Below are 23,688 nucleotides of genomic sequence, written 5' to 3' on the forward strand. Positions count from 1 at the left end.
TCCGGGCGGGTTGGGTTGGGTTGGGTTGGGTTTTGGGTACCCGCGGGTTTTACGCGACTCAGGAATAGATAGATCCAAACGCACGACGCGACTGGAACAAAATCCACAATCAAGTACTCAAGATGAAAAAAATCCCCATCTTCCAATACTAGTGGCCTTTTACTTCAGTATGGCGTCTTCTTCCTCATCATCGCGATCAATACATCGGCCTTTCAGTCCACTGCTCTCCATTGAGCCGTCATCTGACGGCTTCTTGGATTCTGACATTCAATCCTCTGTAAGAAAATGGTCCCTTCCACTAGCCTCTGAGTGTTGCGGCGCTACCTACATGTATACTAAGATGGACCGCAGCCTTTGACAGGACCCCGCAAAACCTACGACATAACTACTCGAAGACCTCCAGCGACACTCCGACGTGTGGGACCTCAGCACAGAAAGAAATGGATTGCGTACGAGTCGCATCTAGAGACAGAGTTTCTTGAATGGTGGAAGGAAACAGAGTACGGCCAAAAGCTGAACGGAGAAGGCCAATCCCAGATCAAATGGTCCACCGGATCGCGTCACGCTGATGTGTGGAAACACTTTGACCAGGTGGCTGATATTGATTCTGGGCGTCCTCGAGTCATCTGCCAGGCTTGTCTCACTGTGCTTGATCATCCACAGTATAAGGGGAATGGGACAAGCGCCATGAGTAGACACAAAAAGTCTAATACTTGTCGTAAAGGGAAGAAAAAGGGATTTAATCAGTCATTGATTTCGGATTCTTTGCAGAACCATTTCACGAGAGACTCACCCAGTGTCCACAGAGTGACAACATTTCAAATCGAGGAGCAGATATTGAAGACAATTACGTGTCTTCGTTTGCCTTTCCAGACGGTGGAGAACCCGGTGTTTCAGAGGCTACTCAGCCTTTTATATTCTGGTCCCGGAGAATTGGAACTCCCGTCAGCGAAGACCCTGCGGAGACGGCTCCGGGATGCAGTCAATTGCCAGCAAGAGTTACAGTTACAAGATCTGCCTGAAGATGCCAAGGTTTCCCTCGCTTTAGATTGTTGGACCAGTCCATTTCAGCAGGCATTCATGGCAATCACGGTTTATTTCATCGACAAAGATTGGAACTATAGGGAAATGCTCCTCGGCTTTGAGCCGTTGCACGGTCCTCATACAGGCAACAACCTTAGTGATGTTTTGCACCGGTTACTGGAGGAACGAAAACTTCTCGATCGTATTTTTAGCGTTACTACAGACAACGCTACCAACAACGACACCATGATACGCGCCTTGCAAGAGAGACTGCTCTCTATCGGAGCTATTAGCTCCAGGGAATCAATAGTCCGGGTTCCCTGCATGGCTCATGTGATCCAGCTTTGCCTGAAACAGCTACTAGGACATATCAGGGCAGCACCTAAGAATAAAGAAGTCAGAGCCTTTTGGTCCGACACCCAAGCGCACGGGTTGAAGGATTCGATCAATTATGGAGACGTGGCTCATACACTGACAAAGGTGAGCCAAGATATTCACTTTTTCAATAGACTCAGAGCACTGACAGCATTAGATTCGATCCTTTGCGATCTTTGTCAACGCAAGCCCACAACGGCGTGATGCTTTTTTATGCCTCCAATCAGGTGGTACTCGGCTTTTTCCGTTACATGACGTTCAGACACGCTGGAATTCAACTTTTTTGATGCTTCGCCGAGCACGCCGGCTGAGAAATGTAATCGACAAATACTGCTGTGATCATGAATACTCGCAGCTCAAGGTTACCGACGTTGAATGGAGGCAAATTGACTACCTCGTTCATTTGACCAAACCGTTTTTTCAGTTCACCATGGCTCTGATGAAGACCAGAGACGTCACAATCCATAGTGTGTTCCTTGTGTATAGGAAACTACTGGAGCATATCGAACGGTCGAATCGAAGATTGAAGAGAAAGACAACACCCTGGAAGAAAGACATGTATGGCGCGTTGCTTGTGGCGAGGCAGAAGCTGAAAGAGTACTACGAAAAAACCTACCGCGACCACGGTTTTCTCTATGGCACTGGAACATTACTTGCCCCTCAGTATAAACTGAGTGCTTTTGATGATCGAGAGTACTCAACTTGCCATGAAGATACGTCAAAAAGGTACTGTGAATATTTGAGAGCATCTTTCACACAGTATCAGCAGCAGAACCCCGAGTTGCTATTCCGTACGGTCCAGCGATCTTCCAATTCGCATAGCACAGAGCTTGATCGGCTACTCGAGCCACCTGGTGCATCGATTTTCCATGAAGGAGTAGAGTATGACGAAGTGGACCAGTATCTTCGCGAAGGCACGAGCAATCAGTACAACACACTGGAACAACTGACTGACCTCGAATAGCCAATGTCCCTGTGTCGCCGCGACTTTATTGGAAAGAACACGAGCGCGAATTCCCAGTGCTGTCTCGGCTCGCACGAGACTTGCTTTCAGTCCCTGCCACCGGCGCGGGTGTAGAAAGGCTCTTCAATAGCGCACGAGACATTTGTCATTATCGCCGAGGGTCTCTTCACGAAGGGACCATTCAAGACTTGATGATGTACATGTGCTCAGAAAAGCTCACACTAGAGGGACAGCAATTGATTCGTCTGGAGAAACCGTTGGAGAGCGAGAGCCAAGAGGCACTTGAAGAGGATGAAGCGTTGAAGGCAATCGAAGAGGATGCAGAGCCGATCAGCGACAATGAGGAGATTGAAGAGAGCGAGAATCTCGAGGGTAACTCTGAGCCAGAGGAGACATACCAAGTGCAGTGTACGGTGGTAGAGACCGGCCGGAGCTCTATACACAGACATATTCACGAACCTGAACAACAAGAAGAGAGTATGGAGGAAGACGTGGTTGATTACGACGAAGCAGATTTACTTCCGCCTCCAATCATGCAATTGAGTGATAGAAGCCAGAAGAGATCTTCTGGTCGGGTAACAATGCCCTCCAGCAGACTGCGAGGTTACGAGGTATACTAGTCTTTATAATTATCCAATTTGATTTTTTCAAGCCCTTCATGTTCCTTTCCAAATATTCACAGCTAGAAGCTAGTAGTTACGCCATCGAAACAATTAGATAATCGAAAATTACTGCATAACTTAGTGTAAAATGATCAGTCAGCTTTTTTTGCTTTTTTGGGTAATCGCGGGTACCCATTTGGGTCTTGGGTTGGGTTTCGCGGATGACAACCCGCCCACGGGTTTGCTGACTAAGACCCAACCCGGCCCATGGGCTGGGTTTTCGCGGGCGGGTTTGGGCGGTGGGCGGGTATTGGCGAGGCCTAGGCCTACAGGAACTATTCCAAGGTTTACCCAGTACACAGGAGCAGTCAAAACTGACTTTCAACAATAATAGGCTGGATAGTTAACACTCGGCGCAACTACGGTTTCTTCTCTGAGAGACCTCGACTCCTCTTCCACTCGTCCACTATTCCAGCATACACCGAAGGCCTGTACACCCCAGTCAGCTCGGTGTAGAGTCCACCCCCGAGTCGGTGGGGATTCAGTCCCAAATCGCGCAGGAGCATATCATTGTACTAATTCAGTAGTTAGATTACCATCCTCGTGGTTTCGCGCAACAAACATACCTGAATGGCCTCAGCTTCAAGGCCAGTTCCCGTCAATGAGCCCAGGACCACGTCCTCGGAGATAACATTCTCCATGGCCTCCAGCGAAAGACTTCCAAGCGAAAGAGCCTGATTTGGGGTGGAATTAATGACCACGGGGGAGTCGAGTCCTCCTGTCAAAAATGCCGCCACCCAAAGAGCTTGAACCTCTGCAACAACAGCAATAGTTGATGATAAAATCACACCGAGCGTTGCAAAGGAACGGTCGCCTCGTGCGACTAATTCGGGCGCAACCATTCGGCGGAACAGGCGATATGGTACCAGCTTGTGAGATTCAGCCCATGAGGGAGGACTCCGATCTGTGAGAACACATCTCGTCGCATTCAAAGTCTTCCTTGCCATGACCTCAGACCGTCGATCTAGATCTTCCCAGTGCTGGATGCGGTCATTTACAGTTGCCTCCAGTGGTCCATTGATTATTTCGGGTGTTTCCGCTGGGATTTCGCGATTCTCACCAATATCCTCGTCCCGTGAGTTCACCAGGGCCGACAGCCCCAGTTCGAGACGGAAACTTGCAGGTTCAAACCGAATCGGGACTATTGGCTTATATCCGGTCGCGTGGATAACCAAATCAACTTGATCAATACAATTGCTGTCTGCCAAGTGCACCGAAGCCTTTGCGGATGAATCCGTGGATCTCTCAGGCCTGGTAGCGACGATATCGGTGATGGTTGATCGGTACACGTTGACATGGGGCAATCTAATTGTTTCCCAAAGGTCTCCTTGGTTTGCGATACCAATACCGGATACGCACGAGACAACACTGGAATTCATCAACCACTGAGTATTCCAAATAACATCTCATTGGACTTACCTGTTCTCTGGGCGAAGCTTTTCCATCTTCGGGTCTGAACCATATTGCGCCGTGTCCTCCAAGCCTTTATCAATCGATCTCCAGAGCCAACGAATCCACCATCGGCCTATTGGGTTGCCATGGAATAACCGCGCTAGCCATGAGCCCTCCCAGTGAAGACCCCCGGAGGGTCCAAGAGACAGACGTTTTGGAGTCTCGTAGCAGCACGGGGTGAGATGGGTGAGTAATCGGCTGCTGGCAGCCTTGTCGCTTGCAACGGTGTCACCATTTGGGAGGGTAGACATTGGCGGCACCATCCACGCGGGTCCCACACCTCGGTCACGAATGATCCAATGTACTTGCACAAGATCTTTCTGTGTAGACTGAAGGTGCAGCTTTGAGTCGTTGCGATGTAGAGTCGCAAAGAAGTGCACTAGATCAAAGGATGATTTTGCACCACCATAAATAGCAACCGATCGCAGTTGTGGGTAAGGGGAACCTTTGACTGGAATGCTAACAGTCTCGGGCTCGGGTGGTTTGAGTGGCTGATATCCCAGGTGTTCTCGAGCCCAGTCTCCAACGTCCTTGGCATGGATGACTGGAGCAGGGTTATCGGAGGCCATTGCTGGTCCCGTTGTGTCTGGCATATTTCGTACCGAGGTTAGTCCTGTAGCCAGGACCAGCTTGTCGCAGATAATGGTGATCCGTCGACCCGGGGCTGAGGACACGCTGATGTTGAGCTTCCACTCTTTGGTTACGAGGCGGCTTATGTTGTCGACCTAGAGATAATTCAGAAATTTTACATTTCTAGGACAGAGTGGGAGTATCTTACCGTCCAGTTCAATCGTATGTGCTTTTCTAGCTGCCATTTCTCAACCCATGCACGGAGATATCGGTTGATCTTCCAACCTGCAATGAACTTATTATGTGCATCATCGGTATGTTCCTCTGGAACAACGTCCGAAAGAGGCAAGCCACTTAATTCGTAAAGTCCATATGAGTTCTGACTTAACAGATTTGGGTAAAGGCGCTCTTCGGCCCAAGTACCCCCAATATCCGAGGCAGAGTCGATCACTAGAAGGTGACTTTCGGAGGAGGCTGCTGGGGAAGCATCGATGTTCTCAGTAAAACAGGTAGGAATTTCGGCGATTTCATCGGTGTCGGTGCTTTTGGTATTTTCGTCGGATGCCACCAGTTGTAGATACGTCTTGGCTGCGATGAGACCGTAAAGACCTAAATAAGTTAGCCAACGTCCAAGTTGATGAACTGCTACCAACCTGCTCCGACGATCACGACTCGTTCCATGGCTAAAATGATTAAAGAGGAAAAAGAAAATGAAAAGAGAAGGGGGAAACGGAGTTTTTAATTCCCAAGTGCACAATGAAAAAGACAACAATCCGAAGGAATAGCTCCGGGATGCGAGGATCTTGATATTGTTCCTGTGGAGTTACCCCAACAATGGGAATTCCCTCTATTAAATACATATGTACATATCTATTGGACATGTTAGAACACTATTTTGGAAAAGAAATTAGACATAATATGATACCCCATGATCAATGTTGCTAAGACACTTGGACTCACTTGGACGTGTAGCCGTTTCGCCGTTATGGGAAATGCAACGGAAATGATGAATGATATTCCTATCTATACAATGCCCTAAGAAATCCCAATTCTCTGTCCATTAGATCGTCTCATGCATGGTATTTCGATTCATGTAAAACGCATCGATGACCCTTTCTTCTGCCAATTTGAAATCTATTCCTTGCGCTTTGTCTTTAATCCTTTTCCGGCTATCCAACACTCCGTTCATAACGTCAATCCACTCAAGCTGCGGTCGGGCTAGGATAGAACGTGGAAGAGAAGCAGGAACGTCAGCGATTAAAACAGGCAGCAATGTACCTCCTTCCTTTCTCACGATGCCGTCCACGATAACGGTTTCGACGTCTCTCTCACTGGAATGCAGTACAATAGCTGAAACTGGATCCTCCTGGGCCACCGCCAACATGGATGGACTCTTTGTATCGAAGATAAGCAAATCGGCTTTGGCTCCAACCTTTATCTGGCCAATTTGGCCAGCCATTCCCATTGACCGAGCACCACCAATCGTACCCAGATTGAAAACCTCCTCCACTAGAGGTCCAACATGTCGGCTCCACTTTCCTTCCTTCTCCAGTCTGTGTGAGCGCTCGGTTCTGGCATGCTGAAGTAAAAGACGCATTTGGCCAGGTATAAAGCCGGAACCCCAGCTGTGACAATCCACTCCCAAACTAGCAAGTGGTCGGAATTCAGGCAACAATGCCACAGGTGGATATCCCATTTGGAGCTCTGTGTTTGGCGTTGAAGAAACAGAGGCGCCATGTGTGGCCAAAAGTCCAGCATCACCATCCTTCGGAAAATTGGCATGCGAGATGAGAATATCTGGACCAAGTAAACCAGCGTTGTTGAGAAGTTGCACAGCAGAAGGAGCATTGCCAAAGGCTTTTCCTGCAGCACCGTGTGATGTGATGATCTTTGCGTCCATTGATCGAAGCTCAGTGTAGAGTTCCTGTAATTGACCGGTAGGCAAATAGAGATTATCTACAGCGAACCCAAGATGAACTCTACCGTCAGCAAAGGGAGCAATCTCTGCAAGTTCCTTCCAGGTGCGGAGTGCAGATTCGGGGGCGTGGTCATCTGTTACATTCAGAGAATCTTCTAAGATCGTCCTCGGGACACATTGACAGTACACAGCTCGCAGACCAGAGGTTGCCAGGGCATTGATCAAAGTCGGTGCTGCGCAATTCAGTATCACTTAAGATAAAAGCAAATGGTATGGACTTCTTACGGTACTCGATACCAAGATTGAGGCTTGAATGATCGACCACTGATGTTGTGCCAGCATCAACAGCTTCCATTGCTCCACTCAACTCACCCCAAAAGGCATCCTCGGGTGAATAGAGCGATCCAATAAAATTTCCAGATGGCAGGTATTCCAGCAGAGTATGGTTACCGTGTTGGCCTTTCAACTGGGTTTGCCACAGGTGATGGTGAGTATTGATGAAGCCGGGTGACACCAATTTGCCATCACAGTTGATGATTTTGATGCTTTGGTCATCCACGTCGATATTATCCTCAATTTTGAGAATGGAGTTTCCATCGATTAAGAGATCGAGCCGACGTGAAACCACCCTCTCATTGGCTTCGTGTAGTAAAAGGGTACCTCCTTGTAGAAGAATCTTGGAAGACTCAGTCATTCTGCTTGGAAATGAAATTTAGCGAGTGGAAGGAATGATATTGCAAGGACAGCTGTTTCAATGCAATCCCCACATCTTCATATCCACACATGTATATATATATATATATTTATATAAAATGATCGGCATTCTCTCAAAGCCGAGCAGCCCGAATGAACGGAGTTAACAATTAAACTCCGCCTCCAGAGCGAGATGTGAGGTGAATGAAGTCTTTGTCGGTATCAGATTAAGACATTAGATTAAGACATTTCGGGCCCTCGGGCCTTCGGACCTTGATGAAAATTCAATCGAGTTTCAGAACAACAAAAACAGAAAACGTATATAAAATAGTGACGCTTGATAGCAAGTAAAGGTTTGGGGTAGCGATGGGATACCCGTGGACGGTCCATTGATATATAAAGAAACAAAAAACTGGGCCCCTTAAAGAGAGATTTCGATGAACTTTTTTAAAATTTCTAAAGCAACGCGTTTAGAGAAATCACTCGAGTAATCAGATACTGCAGCTCAGTCTGAATCTGTTGCTCCATGCGGCTGGCAACCATGATATTAACCCTCATACCTCCTGCCCCTTAATTACCTCACAAATGTTCTGCCATATAATCTCCCAAGATCATCCAATCTGGAATGTCCGGCATTGCTGCCCCCATCATATCACCACCACCTCTCGTTTGAAATGGCCACTCAGGCAAAGGACCTTCGTGGATGGGTTCGGATATTTCGTCAAGGTTTGGAAGAGTTGGGATCAAGCACCCTCTCTGATCATTCTTGTTTTGCTGACCTACCCGTTGTGGCCTTGAGGACATTCTACTTTGTGCGGGACGCCCTTCATTTGTTTGGATTTGGTTGCCTTGGGGGATAGCCAAGTCTCCGAAGCTCATTGCCACGCCTCCTCCTGATGAGCAGCCAAAATCGAGGATTTCCCACATGAGATCCTCGTCTTCTGCGGACATTCTAGGCATATTCGAAGGGGTTGGCATTTTGGATAAAGCGCCCGAGAAACCCTCTTGGTTATAATAGAGTGACCCATAATGATGACGAGCGGCAAGTTCATTCACTTTATTAACCTTGACAGAGAAAATCATCAGCACTTTAATTCCATATTTTGCTAGCCCACTTACCAGAACGCTCATATTTTCCCAATACACAGACAGCTCCGTCATAAAGTCAACAAGAATTCGAAATTCTTTGTTGAGCAGAAGAGCAATTTGCGGATTTTTGTTTCCAGTGTGCTCGAGCTGAATAGTTGCTGCGATCGCAGCCAAATATCCCAGAAACGGATCGCAGGTCTCAAAGTTGACCTCTGACATTTCCTTTATGAATCGAACTATCCATCGGGAGTGGAGCAGTGATGTCTCAAAAGACTTTTGCAGAAATGTTGCGGACAGATTGCCGTTAAAGTTGCGAAGCTTGGTCATGATCACAAATGGGTGGTGTAGCAGGCCCTGGATGGAATGAAAAAGGAATTGAACACACACCCAAGTCGAGAGGTATGTACGTGGCTGTGGGGTTTCTCGGGCGCGGCTTTTGAAATCCACGTTTATATATCGATGGGCATCTGCAAAATGTGTTTCAAATTGTAACCATTCCGACTCGAGGATTGCTAGAGCTGATCCGGTTTGCCAGGGAGGTAGCGAGCTGTCGGCAAAGGGCTCAAAGACATACTCCGTAGCTTTTCCCCATAAAGAATACAGTCTCAAAAGACATACGAGAATGCCATGATCAACTTTCTGCCCTTGTTTACCAGGACCATCATGCAAAGACCCGTGGGCTAGTGACCCATTATCACCGGAAAGGGCATCCGTCTCGCGGGTAGGAAATGGAAGTGAGAACTGTTTGTCTGAGAGGGATAGTGAATAATTTCGGGAAGCACTATGAGTGCGATCGAGCATAAAAAAGGCCCAGGTAATGCGCTTTCTCGTTTCGATCTCTGGGTCACTCGAGAGATACGAGCCCTTCTCTTTGTTCAGCCCTACGGATTGAATCGCACGCAATCCAAGGGAAACAGACGCATACCCGCGATGCGCTTTTCCGTCAGCAAAATCGAGCTGAGCCATGAGAAATGTGCCCTGGAGAAACGAAAGACCCATATTGCCATCTTTGTATTTATTTGACAAGAGGTCCCAAGCTTTCTCCGCGAATCCTTTCACATCGGGTGTACTCTCGTGTAAAGGACCGCGAGATCGTCGAGGCAGACGGGAAGTGAGGGCCACTAACGGGAATGCGACCTCTGGTGGTAATGAGCTGGTATGTCTCAACAACCACCTTTTTGAAAAAGGACAATATGGCTGGTCATGAAAGTAGGTAAGGTAAGTTTGTACTTCCTGCTCGATAAATGCAACTGGAAGACCACTTCTGTTTCGTTTTCATTAGCATATCTGTGATTGTAAAATGAAGGAAAAAGCCAAATATACTCTTGGGAATCCAGCGGATGATTTTCTGGGCAATCCATTATTTCGAAGTCGTCATAAGAAGCCTCTTGCAGCTCACGACCATCATTGAGGTGGTTATCACTTGATACTTCTCGTAATGAATTAGACCTTGGCAATCCTTCTCTGTAGGATTTGGATTTTGTTTTTTGATTAGCGACGTCTGGGGCATAGGTGTGAAGTCTATTGCATACTGAAGTAAAAGTCCCATCATATCCAGTCTTTCTTCGATGCGCTGCAGCCTCCCAGAGCTCGAGATATCCCCTTGGGTCTGATAAATTCAGCATAGTCCGAAATTTCACACCCAATCCAATGGTCCCACTAGGATAGAAAGCATTAATACCTCATTGGTGCTGTGTTGTGTTTCCTGGCTCTGCACAGGAGCCGAAACCGACTGGCTCCTTACACGGGATGCCTGCGGTCCGTATGAGCAGCGTTGCCCTAGTCTATGACACAGCGAGCATGTCGGTTTCTCGCCTGGGCATCGCGCCTTCTTCCGACTATCCCGATCACATATTAGAAACCGGTACATATACACCCTGGCGATCTCGGGATTTTGTTTCTTTATCGGGCTTGGCACCTACCGACAAGGACCACAAGCTTGCCGGGTTCGCTTTAAAGAAACCTTGTGTATAGTGTAGTTATCTCCCATTGAACTCATCATAGGCCCATTGGCCTTTAACAAAAAACAAAGTCTTATCTGTTTCTCGCCGATCAATGCAGTTGGAAGATGTTGGCCAAGTGGTCCCGTGCGGGGGGTCTACCTGGGAGCCAGCTCGGTGAAAATCCGGATCTCCCACTTTCCGACATCAACTCTACAATTTACATCTTTTAATTCTGTTATTCAATCCTCAGTTCCTACAGTGTCATATTCGGAATGCTATTTCCCCCAACAGAACCTTTCCAGGTTGCATCTGCAGAGAAGAAGAGAGCACATTCTCTATGAAAAATCATGAGCCGATCACATGATCGGCTGGAATCTTATGCGGGGGAAGTTTTATATGTTGGAGACAGTGAACATGGTATTATTACCCTTCAGCCTATTCGTCCGAAAATGATATGATATCTATTCTGTGACCAAGTTAGGTAAATAGAAATATAAATATCCAATTGTGGGGTTGGGGTGTAAAACCTCGTAACAGCGATACACCACAGCCTGACGGGTACGGAATACTCCGTACATAGTAACCTTGTATCTTCATACTCTCCAAACATACTTTTGTATACTTTCTCTTCTTGATTTCACAAGCCCGGTAGGAAGCCCGACCACCCGAGTGGCGTTCACCCAGCGCGGTAATTCTACCCGTCCACCGGTTCCCCTCTGATCTTCATGGTCCAGCACAGTCTATCGGGGTTAAAAACAGGTTGGGCGATGCACGGCTTACCCTCCGCTCCGATCCTGTGATCGGTCGAAAGCTGTAGATTGCATATCCTCATGGGGAAGTATGAACTCATGATCCTGGTAGTTGTCAATGGGATCCAGATCCTTTATGCCTATATTAAGGACCTCACGTTCCGCCCTAGATGATAGAATTGACAGAGTTTCAAGACAAAAAACATTGATTCGTCTGTCTTCCTGCATAACCTTGTCTTTTGACCTTCACAATGTCGACGCTTAAGAATTACCTCGGGCTTGGGGAAACAGAGGGACGTCTCACCCCTACCGACGAGAATCCCCCACTTCACCCTCTCCCCGCCTCGTGGTATTCTTCGCAAGATATACATGAACTTGAGCGACGCGCCATATTCAGTCGTAAATGGCTTCTGACTACACACAAGCTGCGTTTCCCCAAAACAGGCGACTGGCTCCGATACGAAATCGCCGGGTACGCCTTTATCTTGGTGAAAGACCGTGAGGGCAATATCAATGCTTTCCACAACGTCTGTCGACACCGTGCATTCCCCGTGGTTACCGAAGAGGGCGGCACTTCCCGGATTTTCTCTTGTCAATACCACGGATGGTCCTATGGCCTTAATGGCAAACTTGCTAAAGCACCCGGGTATCAAGAGCTGGAAGGTTTCGACAAGAGCAAGAACGGTCTTCTTCCGATCCACGTTCATATTGATGTCAACGGGTTTGTCTGGCTCAATTTAGATGCTGGCGAGAACCCTGAGATTTCGTGGGAAGATGCCTTTCAAGGAATCGACCTACAGCCACGTTTCAAAGGATTTAATTTCGATAACTATAACTTCGACCACACCTGGGAGATGGGTGGAGATTACAACTGGAAGATCCTGGCAGACAACTACAACGAATTCTACACTCCCTCGACTTCCAATCTGGGCTCATATGCCGTGGATACCAAAGACGGCAAATCCACACCCGAGGAGGTTGCAAATGGGCTGAAGACTTCCAGTACTTACTATTTCCCCAATGCCGCTATGACCGTCTCGTAAGTGAAACCGTCTTCTAATGTAATCCGATTGACGCTAATTGGATACGCAGGCCGCAATTCTTCTTTATGCAGCGACTCGTGCCTACGAGCCCCACCACATGCTCGATGCGCTATGAGGTCTACCGCAACAAGAATTCTAGCGATGACGAGTTTGAGACCATCAACCAAATATACAAGAGTATGATGTCCGAAAACAAAGATCTCTGTGTCGAAACACAAAACAGTCTCAACACAGGGGTCTCTGCGAATGGCCAACTCAACCCCACGGAAGAAAGGCCGGTCGATTTCCGAACTGTCATTCGTGGGCTACTCGCAGAGCACCATAAGCGGGAAGAGGATGCAGGGGAGCAAATTTGGCCCGCACGACAAAGACTCCCCAAGGAGGAGGCAGTAAGCAAAGAGGATATGGATTTTTGCTCCAAGCTTACAAGCAATGACGCATCAGCTTTGACTGCGGGGGGTTGTTGTGGAGGAGGATGTGGAGGTGGACCTCCCACCATCGCAGCAACGGCACCTGAGACTATGGTGGTTTAATGATTTGCATGATAGCGATTTTTGTTAGTTAATTCTTTTAGCCTTGGATTTGATTTGATTATATAAAGATGACATGTTACATGTGATCCATGGATATATACATACCAGTCTTTGATCACGAGACCGGTATAAGCATCAAAGAAGGTCATATGAACACTTTGATTTCTGCAGGATTCACACGTTACTATAAAAAGATATTGGACCAATTATATAGCAAGCTTCAGTATCATACTTTTCTGGATGATTAGCCAGGCCCCATTTGGAAGTAGCATGTAGGTTATGTAGTTTATAACGGGCTTGATACAGAACCTCAATATTAGGAAAAGTACAGAGTAGATCAAATGGAGAAGGGGGATCATTTACCCTTTTTCAGTATAAATTTCATTTTCAGATATGCCACGTACAAAAAAAAAGTACACTCCATGCACATCGGATTCTAGATTAGGTCGGGTGGACCTATGAGGGGGTTTCTCCGATTTACCCCAAAGTCTCCTTAGGTGTTTTGATGTATTATCTCATTTTATCTCATTATCTCCTCTATATTCCCCCTCTTTTAATCCGGTGACCTCGGGACAATCTTGACTTATCTCATCTATCTCATACCTACATCCATCCATCCATGGATATGTAGGTATCTCATATCTCAACTATCTAATCTATCTAACCAGCCGCCGCTATACCCCGCTAAATCCCATCTCCCTTTTTTCTTTTTTGCCCCTTACAATGATGCCACGAGAGAGCGCTCGCGGAAGGCTACGTTCCCATGAGGCCTGTCTCAACTGCAGGTATGGTAATACACTTGTCTATTTGTGGGTGAAACTAATCTCCATACAGAAAAAAGAAGACCCGATGCCCGGCCGAAAAACCGTCCTGCTCAAGTTGTGTCCGCCTAAACCAAGCATGCCTTTATACCACAATACCTAGAGGGTCTCGGGGAGGGCAATCTGTATGTGCTGGCTTGTGGCTATCAGTGGCCAATCATTGACCTTTTTCCTCCCGTTTTCTACAGGACGATAGGCTAGCATTCCTTGAAGAGAAGGTAAACCTCATTCTAAGTGGCAGATCAACTCAAACAATTCCGTCGGAGAAGCCACAAGAGACAGGAAAAGGGACCTCAGAAACATGCTATCCTCTCACAACACGTCCACCATCCATTGAACCAAGCACAGTCAATGACCCATTCTTCCTCGGGTTTGGCTACGAGGACTCGAGCTCTCAACCGTCATCATCTGCGATCGCTAAAGCCATTGATCTTTACTTTGAATACTGCCATCGACAACCAATTTGGTGTTTCGACCGTGAAGACGTCTCAGACCCAAGTTATCTGTCAGAGGAGCTAGTGTGTTGCCTGCTAGCCTTGACCTCACGATTCTCAAGAGATCGTGACCATTTGCAACATTATGGGGATAGTGCAAGAAGCCTGGTCATGCTTCGTATGGCCAACGGCACGGTGGACCTTGAAACCATTGAGAGTCTCTGTCTGCTCTCTTATTCCTCATTTCTAGGTATGAGACCCACCAAGTGAAACAGATTTCAAAAGTTGATTTTATTGTAGATGGGGATATACACCTTGGTCGCTTCCATCTCGGCCTTGCCCTACATCTTTGCCGGTCAGCCACACTGGATCTCGAATCGAGTCATGCCGGCGAAGGTCCCATGACCGAGCGAAAGAAGCGTCTATTCTGGAGTCTCCAATGTCTGGAGCAGTCTTACGGGCAGCAAAATGGGTTTCTCCGTATCCCATCAGAGGTCATGCGCACCTTCTATATTGCCTCCAGTAGCGACCGCGCAAAGCAAGATGGGACGGAACCGAAACCTCCACCTCTGCCGATAGATGATCTTGGTTGCTCGAAATCATCCGATATAGGGATCTGGAGCTTAGCAGCCCATTTTGGTTGGGTCTGGAGCAGGGTGCGAACATACGTCTCTGATTGTGCTCGAAATAGGCTCAAAGAACCCTGGCGACACGATTCCATGTACGCCATGGTGCTCTCCGACCTTACAGAAATTGAGAACAAGCTTTCCCAGTGCCATCGTTATGACTCAGTCAAATTTTACGAGCGAACAGCCGAGGAGTTGAGATCGAGCCGAAACTACTGGACCCCCTGGCTGAAGCTACAGTTCACTTACCATTGCATTTTGACTGTTCTGAACCATCCCTTCCTCTACATTGTGGCATCACAATACAACGACAATCTGGCAATCCCAAACGCTTTCTGGAGGCGGTCATCGGAATTGGTCTTGTTACATGCTACCTGGCTTGTCCGCATGATAGACATGGTATCGGAGAAAAAGATGCGACTCATCGATCCGTTCTTCGGACACGCTGCCGCCATCGCAGCTACGGTGCACCTATACTACTGCTGTGCTGCGGATCCTCGATTAAAATACAAATCCAAGGTTGATTTTACAAAATGCCGAAGGTTCCTGAAGAGCTTTGTGTCCTTTTCGCCTGCTTGTGGAATCTTGGTGGGTCTCATGAAACCAAAATGTAGTTACTAATGCTAACAAACACACAGGATCAAACGCTGGACAAGATGACTCGAATTGCTTCCGGTTCGGAAAACATCGATCATGATTGGGAGCCTGAGAAGATTCATCTCAGTATACCTTTAATGTGGGATGTTCTTCAAGTCAACTGTAAACCCAAGCCACACGAAGTGTCCACGGGTGGCTTGCTACATCCATCATTGACCCCAACCGTCTCTACAGAAGAGGCGGAGGACAGCCTAGCCTCCACTCTCGAGGTTATTGTTGCGATGTCTCCGAATGTCACAGTCAACACTGCGGATGGTGGTCAAGCTGCCCACATTCCACCAACCATGCCGCACATATCTTCCACGCCAGCTTCTCCTGCCCTGGAGCTGGGTGAGAAGCTCGTTGCGCCAGCCGACAGTTTAATGACCAATACCCCCTGGCTATGGACGGATCCCTCGCAATTTGTTGATATGGAGAACAATGTGGGATATCCGGAATCCGAATCCACTCTCGGAAACATTGACGGATTTTCAACTTGGTGGGACTTCGGAAACTTATAGGAGTAATATGTTTATTGACTTCTACTACGGCGTTACTGTCTTCTCGGGCCGTAACTCTCGTCTCAATCACCTACGCTTATCCTTTACCCGGAGCCAGCCCCCATGCGAAAATACCCTTGCGCGGAAACACTCCTAACAAACCCCAGGTGAAGCCCACGCGTTCCCGGTCAAGTTAGGCCGCTGCAGCCGTCTTCAACTTCTCCTGCAAAGCAGCAAAGTTCCGTTTCATAGCGGTGTCGGTAAACTGAGCCCCAGTCACCATCGGATACTTCTTCGATGGCCCCTGGATCAAAGAATCCTTACAGGGCTGGTTAAAATAAGCAATGCTGTATCGATCGCGAAAATAGTCCCCGGGCTCACACGGGGCCTTGACGTGATGAAAAGTTGGCTTGAACCGGTCATCCCACCAGGACATGAGTAAATCGTCAATGTTGCACACTATCTCGCCAGTCCTGGCCTTCAGCTTGGTCCATCCGTCTCCAATACCGAACTCTGTCACTACCTCGCAACCGGGACAGATTTCTAGCCCATCCTGACCGTCCCTTTGGAAAAGTAAAGTCAGAAAGTCCCAATCGGCATGTGCCCCTGCGCGATGATACACCTTGCCGTCGGAAACTTCTGGCAATGCAAAGTAATGGAGTAGACGCATAGTGGTTTGCGAGTTCGGTCGTGAAATGCCATGACATTCGATGAAGAATCTCTCCGGGAACCCCAGGCCCCGCGCAAAGCATCGCATCAAACATTCCGATACTTGTTGGACGCGATTCATAAAATCGAGAGAGGCGGTCCGGAAACCAGGTAGGTCGTCGTACTTGACCCAGAGGTCATTCATATTCTCGCCGAACTGCAACTGGTAGGACTCTTTACTGTCGGGCTGCCCAGTAGACGGTCGAATCTGTGAGTTCTTTTCCCATCCGACATTGTTTGGATTCCACGGTATAGTTGCTTTGACGTCGTCCGGTAGATCGAAGAAAGTTTTGATATCGCAAACATGGAGTCAATGTGCTCTTTGGAGATTCCATGACCGATCAAGGTGAAAAATCCGACATTCTCAGCGGCTTGGATCAGTTGATCTGTGATTTCATCGATGCGGTCTTCGAAATCATGCATGGAGATACATGGAATGACTCGATCGGCATATCGAGTTTGAGATGCCATGTCTCTTAACAACCCAGGAACTTCGCGTATGTACAAACGGTGAAGTATAAGAACACTTGTGGGCCACTCGTGTCACAGAAACTTGTCACATCGTACAATGTACGTGCATCCTGGGCCGGGGGTGGCTTGGCAGGGCTGATAAGAATGGCGTCGGGGATTGCACTCGGATTAGTACGCTATTAAAAGGGAAGTTTGAGTAACTAGGGAGTACTCCGTAGGGGATCATGTAATTGCCAAACGTTTCAGGTAGATTGTTGCCTTGCGGTTGAAAGATAGGTGCGTTTCCAAATTACTCCAAAAACTGCACGGATGCAGGGTAATCTGCGCTCTCTAATAGGTCACAATCACCTGGGCATGGTCGAATCAACTCTGTCCGATAAGATATTACCAGGTGCACTCCTTTAGGGGTAACATGAATCCCGGAATTCGCCGAAAGCGCCCTGGAGAAGTGGACTGTTGCAATATTGTTTCGCGTCGCAATCAGAAAAGGTACTTCGTGCACTCGGTTTTCAGGCTTGGAGCTCAATGGTGTAATCACGGGCTCGTTGCTGCTCAGATAGATTATATTGCTTTGGGTATCAAATTATATATAGTCAATATGTCCACATATCTATTAAATGCCATATTTGTACGCAAAAAAGGGCCAGCGCTTGGTGCCAAAATAGATACTGCGTTTGGGCGCAAACCTTGGATGCAATGGGCTGCAAGGTTGATCCAACAAGACCAATGCCGTTATTCAACCTTGCGCACTTGGGTCACAGGTGAACGATAAACTCGGCGGCCATGCACAATGTACAAACCAATTGCGAAAATGACCACCGCTCCGAAAACAAGGATGGACCAATTCATATCCACCGGGGTGGGGTTGTTGGCGGTCGGGAAGAAGGTGAAAATGATAGCAAAGCAAAGCCAAGCTAGGGAGAAGACATTGATCGCCAATCCGAAGATACCGAGCGAAAAGCGCGAAGGAGGGATACCACCCGGTTGAAAACGGACCCGAATGACAGCAGCAATCGGCAAGATGTAAGTGGTGAAAAGCGCAGCGATCATCACAGATGCGACAGCATTGAAAGCCGCAGTAGATCCGATGTTGATCAAACTCAGCAGCACGGTAATAATGGTTGACACCAACACAGAGCAGATGGGAATTTGGGTACGTCGGTTAACGTGAGCCAGATGCTTAGAGAACGGCAAGGCATCGTCGCGGGCGAAAGCAAAGGTCTGGCGGGAGACTGTCGCAAGAATACCAATAGCACTGCAGACTTCCATGACAAGAATGATAGCAGCCACAGCATTGGTGGCCGCCACGGAGCCGGTGGCATGATTAACTGCTGGGAGGAAGGAGAATCCACTGGCCGGGGCGAGCACATCCTGTAAGTCTCCCATCTTATACAGCAAGGTGATTAGCATAATGAAACCGAGACCGCCGTTGATCAAAGCGGTCGAAACCATACACCACGGGACCACCAAGGCAGCATTCTGAACCTCCTCGGCTGATAGATGTTAGCCATGATCGCGCATTAGGAGAGATATGTCGTTTGACTTACCCATATGGGTAGCAGCATCCGGACCTGTCCAGGAGAATATCGGAGTCAGCTGGCCCACCAGACACGCGAGGCCCATGCTCGGCCATTCACCAGAGTTTGTGAACTCCTTCCAAACAGACTCCCCAGAGGCCTTTCCTGGAGACATGACCCACATCAGAACGACGACGACAACAAAGCCGAAGAGGTGAATGGCGAGGATGAGGCCCTCCATGGGAGGGAGGATCTTGTAGCCCCAGGTATTCACGACAGTTCCGACCGCGGCGATAGCGATGGTGAGTAGTGTCCCATGCCAGCGCTCGAACCCATACACCCAACCGGAGGGATCTGAGTAGTTGAAGACCAGCAGTCCTTGAATCAGAGTACCGCAGAGGTAGCAAATACTCGCAAAAGCAGCCTGCCAGCCGAGCACCGAAAGCCAACCTAGACACCGGGATTAGCGCTGTAGATGGTCGGATTTTAATTCGAAAAGGGGGAGGAGGGGTGCCAACCGGTGAGATAACTCAAGAATCGTTGACATCTCGGCCAGGCGAATTCACTGACCCAGTGGTACTGTCCACCGGATGTTGGGGAGCTGGCTAAGTCAATTTCCATACGCGACAGGGAGGTGGGATTGAACTTACATGGAGGCGATCTCGGCCATGGAGACCACGGCGGCGAAGAATCCCACAAACGATCCGATATACACATAGACCATGCCGGCTCGTCCGCCATCAGTCAGGCCGTAGGTACTCGTGCTGCGCGATTCTCCATTATTCCCGGTGTTCTCTGGTAATCTCGGGCTTCCAAACTCACAGCAGAATCGACTCCCATGTGGCCATCAACGTCGTCGTGAAACCTAAGATGGAGTAAAAACGGAAGTTTCTCTATTGTTGATCAGTATTGAGGGTGGTTTCCGGGGGATGTGCGATGTGTAACTCACCTTGAACTGTTGGGTCTTCCCCAAGCGCTGCATGTCCCAATCATCCTGGTCGGTCGCATCGATGGCGACGTCCTGGGACACCATATTCTTGTCCAATGGTCCCTTCATAGTGAGTTGGAGAAGGGAAAAACCAGGGTTGATCAGAGATCAGACTCCCGGCCAAGGGGGGCCCGAGGTCAAAGGGGGGAAGAAAAGCCCGAAAGTGGAGCCAAAGTTTATTTCCAAGGATGGTCTGCAGGAGCTTACATAAGTACCTAGGTATGCCCAGGTGTAACTAACTAGTTAACTAACAACATATAACTAATAACTAGTTATATATATCTACTCCGTACTCCGTATATCTATAGAAGTGTATCTATGAAGGATATGAATATATTGACGGGTGATCACAATCGAATGGAGTAAAGTAGACTCGCACCTGATTCGATGTTCCCCATTTAACTTTGCTATCTTCAGGCTAATAGTCAAATGTCTCAAATTTATGAATTCGATTTACTTGGTACGGATCCGCACAACAATATTGTTTATATCTTATTACAGAGTACTGAGTACATTTTTCATACATATAAATCCTCGATATTCGGTTCAAGTGAAATATCATACGTTTTACAATGAAATATACATGCATACATATATATGTATTAATACATGTATTTACCCGTTTTTCCCGGGGAAATATGTTTCAGTTGGATATCCTCATGTTCCGCAACTTCTTTGAGCTCTCATACTGATAGCCTTTAAGCTTTCATTTAGGGTTAGATATGACTCGAGACATAAGCCGAGTACGTATTGATATTATTATAGCTAAGCATTATTCCAATCCAGCTCATATCATATTTAATATGTCTTTCGTTAGAATCATTATTTGGCACCAGCGCAAGATTCTAATACTGATAATAATGATACCCATTCTTATTCCACCTCGGAAGGGTTAAAGATAAACCCGCCTACTTTGTATATGCCATCGTGCCAAACGTCCAAACTTCGGCCAAAATAGATCCCCACGCGTGGAATACACGTGGACCCTCCGCGAGTCTTGGCGTCACAACACGGAGAATTCAATGCATTGCGCGTCATTTGCTTTGTGACCCGACGTACGTTATATCTTCTACTATCCTTTTGGATGAAGATGCACCCGTTGAATATCCCCTTATCTTGGCGACTAAATCGAATCAAGACATTAAGACCGACCTCGGGAAATTGTGTGAAAAAAAGAGAGGGGCCAAGATCGACCAAAAAATTGAAGGTACAAACTAGGTACATGTACGGAGTATATAACTAACAACCACAACATAGTTACGGAGTAGTATAACTAACATATTATAGAATGAACAATGGACAAAATAGTATATACTACGGAGTACGAAGGAAACATTGAATTGTCTTATCTGATTCCGAGATCGAGTGGACACACACGCCACATCAACCCCCGAGTACGAAATACTTGGGATGACGACGCGTGGGGCTGGTGGCGTTGCAGTTCGCTTCCAGGAGATCTTGGAGACCTTCCTACTCTGTAACTATGTATGTTGTATGTACTTTGTACTCTGTACACTGGATGATGGATGATGGATACGTAATTTCCAGCCACTAGGCAAATACCGTCGGGTTATGGAGTACCCATCTCGGCAGATGCTTTCGTCGTTGGTTGGCACAGACGCGCAATTCTCGAAGGGATTTTGACCCACGGGGAGTCTGCCAACCATGATATTTCGATGGAAATCCGTCAGCTACCGAATCACCATACGCGTACAAACTCAGCTCCACTGTTCCTGTCGCCAAGACCGAGTGGTTCCTCCCACCAAGAAGTCTACCAGATAGACGGGGAATCGACGTCAAAAGCAGGATGTGAAATAAAACAACGGTGCCGCGGCCTTTGCCGACAGAAAGGGCTCCTACTCTCCTACTGTCTCCTTGCTCAAACCCCTTGTTTTATCCGCGATGCGCCAATGTTCTTGCGGACTTCTTCTGGCGTGCTTCGCCTGACCTCCTGGCTTCGCCATGATCGTCTGCACATCCGCTTTCCCCTGCAATGGATTGCTCTGATTCTCGCCGCCATTGGGGTCCTCATTGTATTCTATGTGTTTGCTGTCCCTCAACTTCTCAGATTCCGGTTCCGTGCCGACTTAAGCTGGTATGACCTAGGAGCTCAAGGGTTTGGTCCAGACCGAAGTTACATCTCCTTCGATCAAGAATCCCCCATTGTTGAAGTCACCCCGCATGATGCAAAATGCGATCCCCGGTACACATTCCTGGCGCCTCGGGGCGATTCAATTGCCCATCCCGGTCCGATGATCCTGAATCCCGCCGGGGAACTTGTATGGACAAAATGGAACGGGGGGACCACACAAGACTTCAAAATGCAGCGGTACAAGGGTGAAGACTACCTCACTTATTGGCAAGGAGACACAGCCGACGGTTATGGCCGAGGCTCATGGTACATGGTACGGTTATATATTGAGCTAGCTTACCATGATTATGGTTCACTAATTACCTTGTCCAATCACAGCTCGATTCGACCTATACACAGAAGTATGTCGTGTCTCCAATCGGCATATATGATGGCGATCTCCATGACTTCCAAATCACTCCCAACGATACCGCAATTTTGATGATTTACGACCCTATCCTGATGGATCTGAGCTCTATCGGCGGACCAGAGCTGGGATGGATGTATGATGGAATGTTCCAGGAAATCAATCTCGAAACCGGCGAACTGCTATTCCAGTGGCGCGTATCCGACTTTTACGACCCAAGTGATAGTTATTATCCGATTGGCGATGCCGGTCAGGGACGGACCTCCGGGTATGACCACTCGCACATCAATAGTGTAGACAAGGATGATCAGGGCCGGTACCTGGTTTCGATGCGCCACCTCCATACTGTCGCATGTATAGATGGCACCACTGGTGATGTCCTTTGGTCACTAGGAGGGAAACGGAACACCTTTGCCGATGCCTCGGATGGAGCTGCCACCGAGTTCTCATGGCAGCATGACGCTCGCTGGCAAGGACCCAACCGTCTCAGCTTGTTCAACAACGCAGCCTACAATAACGACAACCTCTCCGCGGTGAGCCATGGGATGATCGTTGATCTGGATGCGGAAAAACAGCAAGCAACATTACTGCAATCCTTTCACCATCCGCACGACATAATGGCTGTTTCTCAGGGGAACATGCAAGTACTCGACACAGGGAACGTCCTTGTGGGCTGGGGTCACTCTGCAGCCTTCACCGAGTTCTCTCCAGAGGGCGATGTTGTATGCGACGTGCACTTTGGAGCCTCTGCTTTCTTCACATTTGGTCGTGTCGTCTCCTACCGAGTGCTCAAATTCGACTGGATTGGTAATCCTCTGACAATCCCCGACACTGCCATCACACCAGAGAGTGTCTTTGTTAGTTGGAACGGTGCCACCGAGGTAGCGGAATGGCGAGTCGAGGCATGGGACGGTGAAGACCTTAGCAACATGACTTTCACGGCTGTGGACCAGGTCCCTCGCGAAGGGTTCGAAACCGAGATCCCACTCACTTCCAAGGTTGATTCATTCTTCCGCCTGCGTGCAATCAAGTCAAATGGAGGGAGTCTTGGTGTAACGGAACTACTCCAACGACTACCACCATCATCATCGGAGGGCTCTTTCCATATCAGCCCATGGGCCTTGGCAGCCATTGTGTTTGTGGTGCTTGGTTGCCTTATTTGCGGCGTGTATTTTGCTATTCACCGTCGACTTCTCCAAGGATTCGGCTCCAGTGGCCTTTATCAATTGGTGTCGCACAAGGATGAAAACGAGGGCGATGATCAACATGATCGCCTACCAGTATAGGACGCTGGCAGCCTATACGTAGAATTCTATTTGCATGTATATAGCTTGATCTGCACATATTGAGGAAAGAATTCCTATACATTTCATGAACCCCCGAGGCCAGTGAGATAAATTTGTAATCGGTGTTTACGTAGTCCCATAGCCCCCTTTGGGGGGCTATATTTAGTATCGCTCTCTACACTGCTCTAT

The 23,688-nt window shown here is 48.0% G+C and overlaps 9 protein-coding genes across 9 annotated transcripts; 4 read left to right on the forward strand and 5 right to left on the reverse strand.

The window, feature by feature from the left end:
• Positions 1-169: 169 nt before the first annotated feature.
• On the forward strand, positions 170-2,982 carry N7455_000001 (uncharacterized protein; the record flags this gene model as incomplete). The annotated part of the gene is made up of 4 exons (XM_065603686.1): positions 170-277; positions 352-1,503; positions 1,556-2,312; positions 2,363-2,982. The coding sequence occupies 4 exons, from the start codon at positions 170-172 to the stop codon at positions 2,980-2,982; spliced, it is 2,637 nt and encodes an 878-aa protein (XP_065462177.1).
• Positions 2,983-3,317: 335 nt separating this feature from the next.
• N7455_000002 (uncharacterized protein) lies at positions 3,318-5,727 on the reverse strand (the record flags this gene model as incomplete). The annotated part of the gene is made up of 5 exons (XM_065603687.1): positions 3,318-3,539; positions 3,591-4,392; positions 4,444-5,201; positions 5,255-5,655; positions 5,700-5,727. The coding sequence occupies 5 exons, from the start codon at positions 5,725-5,727 to the stop codon at positions 3,384-3,386; spliced, it is 2,145 nt and encodes a 714-aa protein (XP_065462178.1). The 3' UTR covers positions 3,318-3,383.
• Positions 5,728-6,106: 379 nt separating this feature from the next.
• Positions 6,107-7,658, reverse strand: N7455_000003 (uncharacterized protein; the record flags this gene model as incomplete). Its single annotated transcript, XM_065603688.1, has 2 exons — positions 6,107-7,197; positions 7,250-7,658. The coding sequence occupies 2 exons, from the start codon at positions 7,656-7,658 to the stop codon at positions 6,107-6,109; spliced, it is 1,500 nt and encodes a 499-aa protein (XP_065462179.1).
• Positions 7,659-8,236: 578 nt separating this feature from the next.
• Positions 8,237-10,745, reverse strand: N7455_000004 (uncharacterized protein; the record flags this gene model as incomplete). Its single annotated transcript, XM_065603689.1, is given in 6 exon segments — positions 8,237-8,722; positions 8,777-10,010; positions 10,070-10,210; positions 10,279-10,355; positions 10,389-10,656; positions 10,669-10,745. The coding sequence occupies 6 exon segments, from the start codon at positions 10,743-10,745 to the stop codon at positions 8,237-8,239; spliced, it is 2,283 nt and encodes a 760-aa protein (XP_065462180.1).
• A 944-nt stretch (positions 10,746-11,689) lies between these two features.
• N7455_000005 (aromatic ring-hydroxylating oxygenase subunit alpha) lies at positions 11,690-13,014 on the forward strand (the record flags this gene model as incomplete). Its single annotated transcript, XM_040962049.2, has 2 exons — positions 11,690-12,477; positions 12,531-13,014. 2 exons carry the CDS (start codon positions 11,690-11,692, stop codon positions 13,012-13,014), a joined length of 1,272 nt encoding a protein of 423 aa, XP_040807517.2.
• A 723-nt stretch (positions 13,015-13,737) lies between these two features.
• Positions 13,738-16,052, forward strand: N7455_000006 (putative C6 transcription factor; the record flags this gene model as incomplete). The annotated part of the gene is made up of 5 exons (XM_040962030.2): positions 13,738-13,799; positions 13,849-13,960; positions 14,024-14,519; positions 14,570-15,483; positions 15,534-16,052. The coding sequence occupies 5 exons, from the start codon at positions 13,738-13,740 to the stop codon at positions 16,050-16,052; spliced, it is 2,103 nt and encodes a 700-aa protein (XP_040807510.2).
• A 172-nt stretch (positions 16,053-16,224) lies between these two features.
• On the reverse strand, positions 16,225-17,210 carry N7455_000007 (uncharacterized protein; the record flags this gene model as incomplete). Its single annotated transcript, XM_065603690.1, has 2 exons — positions 16,225-16,997; positions 17,078-17,210. The coding sequence occupies 2 exons, from the start codon at positions 17,208-17,210 to the stop codon at positions 16,225-16,227; spliced, it is 906 nt and encodes a 301-aa protein (XP_065462181.1).
• A 457-nt stretch (positions 17,211-17,667) lies between these two features.
• On the reverse strand, positions 17,668-19,808 carry N7455_000008 (uncharacterized protein). The gene is given in 6 exon segments (XM_065603691.1): positions 17,668-18,703; positions 18,758-19,177; positions 19,246-19,328; positions 19,378-19,536; positions 19,550-19,620; positions 19,677-19,808. The coding sequence occupies 6 exon segments, from the start codon at positions 19,782-19,784 to the stop codon at positions 17,943-17,945; spliced, it is 1,602 nt and encodes a 533-aa protein (XP_065462182.1). The 5' UTR covers positions 19,785-19,808; the 3' UTR covers positions 17,668-17,942.
• A 1,817-nt stretch (positions 19,809-21,625) lies between these two features.
• On the forward strand, positions 21,626-23,499 carry N7455_000009 (arylsulfotransferase family protein; the record flags this gene model as incomplete). Its single annotated transcript, XM_040961820.2, has 2 exons — positions 21,626-22,120; positions 22,186-23,499. 2 exons carry the CDS (start codon positions 21,626-21,628, stop codon positions 23,497-23,499), a joined length of 1,809 nt encoding a protein of 602 aa, XP_040807751.2.
• Positions 23,500-23,688: the final 189 nt, after the last annotated feature.

This window comes from Penicillium solitum (assembly GCF_028829755.1).
Source record: "Penicillium solitum strain IBT 25940 chromosome Unknown utg000001l_segment0_segment0, whole genome shotgun sequence".
NCBI classification, from domain to species: domain Eukaryota; kingdom Fungi; phylum Ascomycota; class Eurotiomycetes; order Eurotiales; family Aspergillaceae; genus Penicillium; species Penicillium solitum.